The sequence below is a fragment of the Microtus pennsylvanicus genome, chromosome 4, assembly GCF_037038515.1.
Source record: "Microtus pennsylvanicus isolate mMicPen1 chromosome 4, mMicPen1.hap1, whole genome shotgun sequence".
Lineage (NCBI taxonomy): Eukaryota > Metazoa > Chordata > Mammalia > Rodentia > Cricetidae > Microtus > Microtus pennsylvanicus.
In genome coordinates, this window is record NC_134582.1 from 73,223,321 (window position 1) to 73,234,821 (window position 11,501).

The window sequence follows — 11,501 nt, forward strand, 5'->3', positions numbered from 1 at the left end:
GATTAACTCTTGCCGTGGATGGTAACCAAAGCCTCCAACTCTAATTGCAAGGGCACATCACACATCATTTCCAGAAAGTGTACTCAGAAAACAAGCAGCTCAGTATAATGTGATCCAAAGCCTACAGGACTGCTATTCAACTTGCTTTGACAAGGTTCACAAATTCAGCTTCCTGTTGTCTCACAGCTGTGCCAGAGGGTAAGTCAAAGGTTATATGACAGAAAGAGCCTGAAGTTCTAGTTCCTGAAGACTTAATTCTGTCATTAACACAGCCAATCCAAAGCAGCTCATGAGAGAGGGGCGGGCTCAGATAGAAAGATATTTGGGATTTATCGCATGAGTAAGGAGTTGCTGTGCCAGATTCTGGAACCTCAACCACCTCTGAAGAGTTGAGACTGTGAAGTGAACTGAGTCATCACCACAGATAGGTAAGACCCTGTGTTTGCCAAGGCAGAAATGTAGGTGACGTTGGGGGAGGTGTTTTGAGAGATTCCAGGGAAAATCAAGTGAATACCAAGACTATAATATAAGCCTCAGCAACCCTGGTGTGTATAGCTGTAGTGGAATAGGTAGGAAAGTCAAAGATGACAGCACATCCCTTCTAGGTCTGTTTGGATAGAGTCCCATTACGTGAAAGTCTGGATCTGTCCCCAGAGATTTACAGTTGGTTCTTTGAACACCAGTAAACATCACTGGCACTTACTGGTCCAGAAGAGATCATCTCTTGCACATAACCTCAGAATGGATCTGTTTTGAGTTCACATGGACAGAAGTAGTAGCAGATGGTATGTTCCTATCAAATCCTTTGGGCAGTGTTGCTTTCGAGAAAAAGCAAATTCAGAAACTGATCATCCCACTATCGACTTGCTATTGTACTTCACCTACTCCCATGGTTCTGGCTTCCTGTTGGTTTTTTATGTGATGCTATCCTTATATAGGTAGTGAGTTGGGAATTTTATTTCACATTTGCAAGGATAGAACACAAGGAATAGTAAATGACTTTTCCAGCATTCTTATAGAAGATATTTCACAATGTTGTACTAAAAAAGGGAGGGTTAAAGTCAATCCCACTACTTTCTGCATATTAGAAAGGCTTATGGTGCCATGTAGTCTCAATCCTGAAGCTCACCTTGAAAGTAGAATCTAATACCATGTGACAAAAGTTTTGCTTGGTATAAACAATGACTCAGTGATATCCTAGACTATGATAGCATTTTTACTTCTGTTCCTCACAGTGGGTGAAGACATGTCTGAAGTAATAAGATGCATTTCACCTAAAGTTTTCATTGCTAGAATTCTGGGCTCATGCTCTACATTTTGTATAAAATCTAATAATCATCATTTGATGACTCAGTTCAAACACATCCTACAACTTTTTTGCAGTTTCTCAAAAATTATTTGGAAGAATAATTCAAAACTTTTATTGACCACAATGGATTAATTTATTATGAGGGAGTAAGAAGACATAAAATTATTTCTGTAGTTATGTCTTCATTTCTCTTTCTTATCCAGGCTCTTCAGCTATGACTCCTGCTGTCTTCCTGTTCATCCTGTGCTTAGGAGTTGGGTCACGTGTTTTGGCACTTGATCCCAGTTTGGACGCTGAATGGGAAGAGTGGAAGATACTCTATGAAAAATCATACAGCCTGGTTGGTATCCTGGAAACTGTCCAGAAGGGCAGCAGAGTGCAGCTGTCTAGGCATAGTAGAGGTCATAAGTGCCCCACCACAACTACCACCACTGAGGTTGTTTAATCACAACCATTGTGAACAATAGGTAGCCAAATTCCCTTTCATCAGTATGAGGAGAAGGTGTGACTATTGTGTCCTAGACTAGCTCTCCTGGGCCTCTAATCACCTGCACAGTAAATCCACAACATCAGCTTGTATAGGAGTTTAATTATAAAGAAATGTCACCCATATTTGTTCTTATCCAGGAGGAAGAAGCACTGAGGAGAACAGTATGGGAAAAGAACATGAAAATGATTAAACTTCACAATGGGGAGAATGGCCTGGGGAAGAATGGCTTCACCATGAAAATGAACGCCTTTGGTGACATGGTGAGCGTGACATGCATTACTTCACACTGTGCTCTCTTGAGTGCTTTACATGGAGTCTTTTCTTTTATAATCATTTATGTACTTTTCCTTGAAGACTGATGAAGAATTCAAGAAAATGATGGTTAATTTCCCAATGCAAACTCACAAGAGGGGGAAAGGCATCTGGAAACGAGCTCTTAGCGGTTTACCCAAATTTGTGGATTGGCGAAAAGAAGGATATGTGACCCCTGTGCGGTACCAGGTTTGACAGTGCCACCTGCCCTTCTTCTTAAACCATATTGAAGAGCAAAGTACTTAGTGTCTGTTTTCTTATTGAATGAGGAGAGATTTGCAGCTCATTTTTTAAATAATATTTTTCCTTCTTTGAAATCTTCATACATTTTCCAGTATTTATTGATCTTAAAAGTCCACCAAACATATTCTATGGATATGAACTTCTACCATATCTCATTGTAGAGTTCATGTCCCTTCTATTGTCATTAATTACTGATAAAAGGAAGAAGTCTTTCACAAATATGGGTGGGAGAACCCACAAAGCATGTGCACACTACCAGCATGCAAGTTTGCTTTGAGACTGACAATTCTTTCTAGACATCTGTCAACTGCCAATTCCTCATTTTCACAAATTATTCACCTGTCTATGTTATTAACTGAGTTAGTATTTGTTTGTGAAAGACCATATTTTCTTCACTCTAGGGCAATTGCGGTTCTTGCTGGGCTTTTGCTGCAGCTGGTGCCATAGAAGGACAAATGTACAAAAAGACAGGCAAACTCATTCCTCTGAGTGTGCAGAACCTAGTGGACTGTTCTAAACCTCATGGCAACAATGGCTGTGATTGGGGTAACACATACTTTGCCTTTCGGTATGTTTTGCACAATGGAGGTGTGGAGGCCGAGGCGACCTACCCATATAAAGGAAAAGTAAGTGGACCTTATATATTGTCATTTCACCTCAACATTGAGTGAAAGACAACTGTAGATATGATACACCATCCGCAGCACTCAGATCGGGTGATAGAATCTCTCTCTATACTCTCATTTCAGTAAATAATAAATATTGACCTTTGCATATATTTTGGTGCCATGGTTTTGGTTTGGTTCTCTTCTATGTACATAGAGAATATAGAATTTATTGTGCCTGTAATAGAGATTTCTGTCATGATATAGGATGTCCTGTTGTATATATGTTGCTTTTATTGGCTGATGAATAAATCAGTTGTGGTCAATGATTTAGTAAAGTAAAGCCAATTGTGATATTCAAACACAGATAGAGAGAAAGAGAGAGTAATCAGTGTCAAGGTGATGCCATGTATCTGCTGAAGGAGAAAGATGTCAGAACATTACTGGTAAGCCACAGCTTTGAGGCAATACATAGATTCATAAAATTTGGTTATTTTAAGATATAAGAGCTAGCTATGAATATACCTGAGGCATTGGCCAAATATTGATGCAACTAATATAGGTCCTAGGTGATTATTTTTGTCTGGGTGGAAGGGATGTGAAAGCACAGTCTCAACTTACACTGCAGCAATAAAAATTCTTATGGATATGAGGAAATATTAATTGTCACTGAGGACAAGAGAACTTATTTTCAATTCTAGATCTTCCGGTACCATTTCACTTCTTGGGATGATTTACAATAATATAGAATTTTGCATGCTCAATTACAAAGTGGTTGTGATTCTCTCCTAGGACATGGAGGGAAGAAACTGAGTCTTTTATCTCTTCACCTTTTAAAGGAAGGACCCTGCAGGTACAATCCTCAGAATGTAGCTGCTAAAATCAGAGAATTTGTGGCCCTCCCAGAATATGAGGATATTCTAATGGATGCTGTAGCAATTCAAGGGCCCATTCCTGCTTCAATTGATGCTCTCCATGATTCTTTTAAGTTCTACGATGAAGGTTAGCATATTTCTTTCCAGATATAGAAAAGGCCACTGTGACATCTCTATGTCATGACAAGTTAACAGACTGGCTACTATGTAAAAAAATGTGATATGAATGTTTAACTTCCTGGATTTTACCAATCTAATAATAGTTGTGAGTAAAGAATTTCAACTGGTATGCACCCTCATATAAAAGTTGATGTGTCCCATTTAATAAAATATATTGGTTAACTAATTTCTCAACTCCTCTCCTTTTCATGGACCTTTTAGTTGTTTATCAAAACTGATTATCTGAAATGAAATTATAACACAGACTTTGAATTAAATAATTTATGCCTTATAAGTTTAACTTGGCATTAGACACTAGTAGATAAACTGTAAAGTTCCAAGGAGTCATTTCATGTTCATGCAGCAAGTAGCTATCAATACACCTCACTATTTTGAATATTTTCAGTTTTCTGTGAAATTGTATGTTTATGTTTCTGTGTGTGCCCCCATGTGTGAGTATTAGCATTTTTGTGAACATTTAACTAGCTCAAGTATGATTGTATCATTTCACTGATTGTTGAAATAGATCTATTGTTGGCGGCTATCGTCACTGCCAGGTGTCCTGTGAATCTTACATCAGTGTCTGTGTTATTTCTCAGGCATTTATCATGAACCAAATTGTAGCCGTTATAATTTGAGCCATGCAGTTCTGGTGGTTGGCTATGGATTTGATGGAAATGAATGTGTTATTTCTCAGGCATTTATCATGAACCAAATTGTAGCCGTTATAATTTGAGCCATGCAGTTCTGGTGGTTGGCTATGGATTTGATGGAAATGAAACAGATGGCAATAACTACTGGCTGATCAAGAACAGGTATAAATTGCCATAAAAATCTTTATTTGAAATTTTGGGGGCTGGAGAGATGGTTCAGTGCTTAATGACACTGGAGGCACGTACAGGGGATTTTTGATGAGATTGCAATTTTCAGACAATATTTTGATATAAAGTTAGAAGATTTGTTTCATTTAAGTTGAACAAAATCTGTTCTTGTTTTCCCATGTGCATGGATGAGGTGTATATGACTGTCTGCATGTCTGCGCACATGTGTGCACCAGTGAACATGTGTAGAGGTCTGATGTCAGCATAAGTTGTTTCTCAATCACTATATAACTTCTATATTAAGGCAGTGTTCTTTTCTGATCTAAGAGTTAACTATTTAATCTGGCTTACCAGCTTGTTCTTGGTATGTTCTGTGTCCATGTCTCGAGAATGAGGTTTACGGGCATACTATAATATCAATCTGGCTTTCCAGTCACTCTTGAAACTGATTTCCTCTCTTTAACGGCTGAGCTCCCTGAAGCTCTCAGAACGTACTAACAGTATGTTCTCAAAAAAATTCCAAACCTTTCATTGGTTTCTAGGGTATCAATATCATGTGTGTGACATTGATTTTGTACAATGCTATACGTTTGATAGTTTTGAAACATGTAACAATAGAAATGCATTCTACTGCGATGTTCACATTCCTGTGTGAGGCACCTCTTGGTGCTCAGGAATAGACCCTCTGCCTTTCCTGATCATTTTGTTAGGTTGGCCTATTGACAAATCCGTCATGTGGTAAGCATTGTACTAAATGGAAAATATGATTTATTTCAGCTGGGGACAAAGCTGGGGCATGAACGGCTACATGAAAATTGCCAAGGACAGAAAGAACCACTGTGGAATTGTTTCATTTGCCCAGTACCCTCTTGTGTGAGCAGCCTGATGCCCACAAACAATCACTTGGCGGGAGACTGCATTTCCAGAGATGTTATATCCACTTCAAAAAGGAGCCTTTGCTTAGTGTGTTAAACTGCTGAGTCTCTCATGGTCCACACTGCAGTGTGAATTCTGAGAGCTTTCAAATATTTCAAATTACAAGCTTTATAACTGGTTCTCTGACTAATGAGAGTTTATGATTCCGGAGACAACTTTATTTTCACTCTTAATGCTTGTGTAAATAAAATCATTTAACATTAATTTCAAGTGTCATTTCTAGTTTCTTATGTGCAGTGACTTTTTTGTGGTCAAGCACGCAATTCACCTTGAAGTGAGGACTGATTGTTGTGCTGTTGTCTGGAAGAAAGGGTTGGACTGTCTTCCTTGATGGGTGGCATTCTGCATTGTTGTGGTTTGCTTTCAGCGTTCTGTTTTTCCACCAGCAACCTTGCTCTGAAAGACTCTATGATAATTTCTGGTTTTGACACTTTTAGCTGACACACATGTGGGAGCCCACAGAAGTGGATCCATTCCACATTGACTACAAGTCAGAGAGCTCACACATTTTTTTGCTACTTCAATGATATTGACAAGAGGGAGACTTAAGTGTGGCTTTAAACAATATATTTTAGCTTATGGTGTGGTTGTTTGGTGTTTTGTGTATTATGATGGCCCATAGAGGGAATCTCTGCCACCTTGACTGAAGGTCAGAGAGTTCAAGCCTATTCCTGACAGAAGGCTTGACCCAGGGAATTACTGAATACAGAATACGTGGTCCAAGGTGTGATTGTTGCATTTCCTGCTTAAACAACATATACTTAATTCCAAATACAGTTGTTTGATGTTTCAGTATTAATGAGGTAGGCTTGGAAGTAAAGGAAAAAGGACAAAGATTTATAGAAGGGAGACAAGTTGGGTGTGGTAGCACAGACCTTTAATCCTAACACTTTTGTGGCAGAGGCAGGTGGATCTCTATGAGCTAAAGGGCTTCCTGGTCTACATACTGAGTTCCAGGACAGCCAACGATACACAGAGTAATCCTGTGTGGAAAAAAATTAAAAATAAAAATTAAAAAAATAAAGCTTAAAATAAAACCACATAAAGGTGGTAATACACAGAATATGAATACTATATGCTATTGTGTTGTTTTTTAATTGTTTGATGGCTGAGGAAGAAGCTATAATTGTGAATAATTACTCTGTAATTATTCCTTACATAACTATTTGTTTTGAAGAGACAGAGAAGTGTGGATCTGGATGGCAGGGGATGTGGGGAGGAATTGGGAGGAGAGGATGAGAAATCATAATCAGGGTATACTGGTTGAAAAAAGTTTATTTTCAACTAAAGAAAAATTATATCAAAAAAGATACAAAGCCTCAATTTCATTATATTGTGAAGGGAATTTAGATACATGTGAGATCAAAATTAAGACAAAAAGAACTGAATCATTAAACAGATCTATAATCAGCAATCAGGTTGAAGCAACAATAAATGTCTAAATAAATCACATCTACCCTCAACTCATAAATAAATACCAGGGACAGATGGCTAACTATGAACTTCTAAGAGAACCCAGAGCAGCAGGGATTCATCTACAGCAGTGAGTGCCCATGAATGAAGCCTTGTCACAATTTTAAGATGTGGAGTATGTTCTTTTTCACGCATTCATGAACAATTATTGCACTGAGGCATTTTTCTGCTGAGATATTTTTCTATGTTTGGTTCTTAACTGACGAAGGATATTTCAATTAGCCAGATATAGAGGTGAAAGGGTATAAGGAAGTCAGCTACATGACAAAGAAAGAGAGCATAGGTTCTCCTTACTCTATCAGGAGGCATTTGCATAGATGTGACTCAAGAGAAATGGATTGTTTTGGCCCAAGGCTTCCGTTCCTGTTGACTAGCTCCTTCATGCTGATTGTATCTATTTCTTAGGGCTCAGAGAGCATCTGACTCAAGGTCCGGAATCATCTGTCACTGAGACACAGAGTGATGGAAGTTCATTTGTACATCTTTTGAACGTAGGGTTCACTGTAATTGCCTGATCCAAGGTCACTCAAGTGTTTTCATGTGTTCTGACCATTTTACCCCACAACTAATATAAACTAAAAAATGAGGGTCTTAGAAATATATGCTAGAGTTTGTAGAATGGGTCTCTACATTTGGAAACAGAAAAATAAAGAGGAGAATCCTTTAGAGATCAGCAAACAAATTCACAGTACAGTGTGGACTAAGGTGTTCTGCTTAGCCACATACATTAGGTGTGACATTTACTGTGTAATACTTCTGCTGGTAACGAAGTGGAAAGATTTCCTGCCATATTCTCCTGTTCAGTGACTTCAGTTCTTCACACATGGGTGTCTTTCAAAGGTTAGTGTGCTAAGAAAATTTAACAAGTTCCACTGATATTTGAAAACTGTGCCAAGGTGATTATACTTTAAGAAATGTGAACTTACTAATTCAAATCAATCTGTATTTTCTTTTGAAATCCTCAGTCTGACTTCGGTATCTGAGGAGGTAATGATTGGGGGTATTTCAGATACTAAGAGTACAGGGAGAGGGAACTTTATTCCAGTATCTCCAGGTTCTAAAAATATATTTAAATAAAGAATGAAAAATTTTAAAAACAATTTAATCCATGGTGATCTGATAAGACACAGGTGGTTACTAATATTTTTTTGTAACTGTGGATGTTTGCTTTGTTACCGACTATGTGGTCAATTTTCGAGAAGGTTCCATGAGCTGCAGAGAAGAAGGTATATTCTTTCCTATTTGGGTGGAATGTTCTATAGATGTCTGTTAAGTCCATTTGCTTCATTACCTTCATTAATTCTCTTATTTCTCTGTTAGGTTTCTGTATGATTGACCTGTCCATTGGTGAGAGAGGAGTGTTGAAGTCTCCTACCATTAGTGTGTGCGGTTTGAAGGCTGCCTTGAGTTTTAGCAATGTTTCTTTTATGTACGTGGGTGCTTTTATATTAGGGGCATAGATATTCAGGATTGAGACTTCATCCTGGTGAACTGTTCCTGTTATGAGTATAAATGCCTCTCTCCATCTCTTCTAATTGATTTAAGTTTGAAGCTGGACTGTGACTGAAAAAGCATGGGATAAAACCTTACTCTCTGAACATGGCGGACAATGAGGTCTGATGAGAAGCCAAGGACAATGGCATGGGGTTTTGTTCCTACTTCATGTTCTGGCTTTGTGGGAGCCGAGCCAGTTTGGATATTCACCTTCCTAGACCTGGATGGAGAGGGGAGGACCTTGGACTTTCCACAGGGCAGGAAACCCTGACTGCTCTTTGGACTGGAGAGGGAGGGGGAGAGGAGTGGGGGCATGGGGAGAGGGGAGGGAGGAGGGGGAGGGAAATGGGAGGCTGGGAGGAGGCAGAAATCTTTTTTTCAACAAAAAAACAAACACACACATACACACGACTGCAGCTTATGCATATGTAATTTTTACAGTCACTAAAAATATTTGCAAAGTAATGTAAGCTCCAAATGTTTGCTTTGAATAAAACAAAAATAATTTTACACTTGGAAAAAAACAATTTAAAAGCTCACAGGAAGCTACAATGCAGAGCCAAGTACAATATTGAGGAGTATTTGAGTGATCCTTGAGAGAGAGCCAATTTTACTGAGTGAGTTGGTGGTCTTATCAAAAATCTCAGGAAAGATGCATTTGCACCATAGGTTATATTTTGATTAGTGTTTTTGGGCACGTAATATTCATTTTACTTCTGTGTCAAGGAGAAGACTAGAAACTCAAAAGCCAGTTTTTGTTTAATACAAAATCAGAGGGAATATTGGGACCAACTAACTCTACATCCAACAGAGATTTAGTGTCCTGAATATGAACAACACTGAAAAATGATAAACAAGAAACAAACCAATTAGAAAGATGGGCTTTCTAACTGGACATAAAGTTCTCAATAAAAAAAAGAAAGAAAAATGGCTAGTAGATACTTTTAAAACTTTTAAAAATACATACTTGGGAAATGCAGATTAAAACTACGTAAATAATTCTGTCTGATGTCAATCTTGATGGCAATGATCAGAAAGAGACATGACATATTCTAATGGGGAAAAGTGTGGGAAAGGGCACCCTTACACAATGTTCCTGGTAAAAGAACCGCTCCATTTAGTGATCATACCAGGCTAACACACATTTGAACAGACATTCCAGTTATTCTTGGGAGGGTTATACTTTGCTATGAGAAAGTGAGAGAACACCCTACAAACCCAAATATCTAGCATGAATTCAAAAACCAGTGCCACTTCTGACAGCACACATTCTCACAGCTCATAGAGGACACCCCAGGATTAGATGTAGATAAGTATCTCCCGTGGACCCAATGCAGATATAGTGAATGGAAGGGGCCAGACACAGTCAGTGAAAAAGACGAAAATGCCAGTGTGCTGGCTTTTTTATGTCAAGTTGATATAGTCTGGAGTTCTCTAAATAAAAGGGGGAGCACCTCAACTAAGAAAATGTCTCCTTAAGATTAATCTTGTGATGGGGCCTTTCTTACCGATTGATGGGTTTGAGTACAGTTATTCTATACAGTGTCACTTTGGATTTGATAATCTTGGGATCTATAACAAGCAGGCTTTGCAACCATGATGAACAAGCCAGTTGTCAGCACTCTTTCTTCATATCCTCATCGGCTATGTCTTCAAAGTCCCACCCCTGCTTAGGTTTCTGTTCTGACTTCCTTTGATGATGGACTGTGGTGTAGATGTATAATCTGAATGAAGCTTTTCTTCCCCAAGAGCTTTTGGTCATGGTGGTTTATTACAGCAACCTTAACTCTAAGACAGCCAAGAGATTAGCATTTCAAAGCCTGACAAATAATGACGTAAAAGCAAATTTCTATCTTTTGTCTATATAAATGAAATATATTAGGATTCAACTACATTTGATATTTAACCCTAAAAAGATGTCTTAATGAAAATTAGGACACTCCCATGAAGATTTACTTCCACCTGGTGTATATGGCCTGTCATTAGACAAGAAATGAGATTTATTGATATGACTAGAATAAACAATTACTACACTAATATGGAAAGCCTTAGTAGCAAAATTGATCAATTGGAAGCATAATATCAAGCCTTGAAGATAAGAAGAGGAGCTAGACAGCCAATGAAAATTATGAATAAAGAACTTTGGTAGACCATGAAAAGGCAACATCTATGAACTGTCAGGATAGAAGGAAATAAATTCCAGCTGGATGGCATGGACCAAATCTTCAACATGTTCACAAAAGACAACGTCCCATATTGCTCAAACTAAGAGAAGTCATATCCGTTCAAAATCAAAAAGACAGAACAACAAATAGCACCAGAACAGAAACTCCACATCAAAAAGAGGGATTGAAAACTACCAGAGAAAATTCACAAATCACAAACAAGGGCAAACTCATTAGAATAACAAGTAAATCCTCATTATAAACTACAAGATGAAAAGAATTAGAGGAACGTGCTCCTATTTCTAAGACATCACAGATGCCAGTCCAGTAACGTTATCAGCAAAATTTTGTGACACAGTTGAAGGCCAGGGAAAAATTCTCCATGATAATGGTTAGCAGACTATGTTTACCAAACCAGCCGTGATGGTTAATTCTGTGTGTTAACTGGACATAGATGGGAAATAAACCCTCTTTTGAGAAAGAGCTTCCATCAGATTGGCCTGTGGGCATGTGTTTGGGTTATTGTCTTGACTGGTAATAAATGCAGCGGGGGCCCATCTAACTGGGGGTGACACCATACCTGCACAGGTGGGCCTGGACTATACAAAAACTGTAGCTG

The 11,501-nt window shown here is 38.4% G+C and overlaps 1 protein-coding gene across 2 annotated transcripts; it reads left to right on the forward strand.

The window, feature by feature from the left end:
- The first annotated feature begins 1,523 nt into the window (after positions 1 to 1,523).
- Positions 1,524 to 5,691, forward strand: LOC142848731 (cathepsin Q-like). Of its 2 annotated transcripts, none has more exons than XM_075970917.1 (7): positions 1,524 to 1,649; positions 1,937 to 2,059; positions 2,154 to 2,300; positions 2,756 to 2,980; positions 3,799 to 3,961; positions 4,691 to 4,808; positions 5,592 to 5,691. In XM_075970917.1, exons 1-7 carry the CDS (start codon positions 1,524 to 1,526, stop codon positions 5,689 to 5,691), a joined length of 1,002 nt encoding a protein of 333 aa, XP_075827032.1. The 2 variants fall into 2 exon arrangements, with proteins under 2 accessions (XP_075827032.1, XP_075827033.1); XM_075970918.1 differs by having other exon boundaries at positions 1,940 to 2,059.
- The last annotated feature ends 5,810 nt before the right edge of the window (positions 5,692 to 11,501 follow it).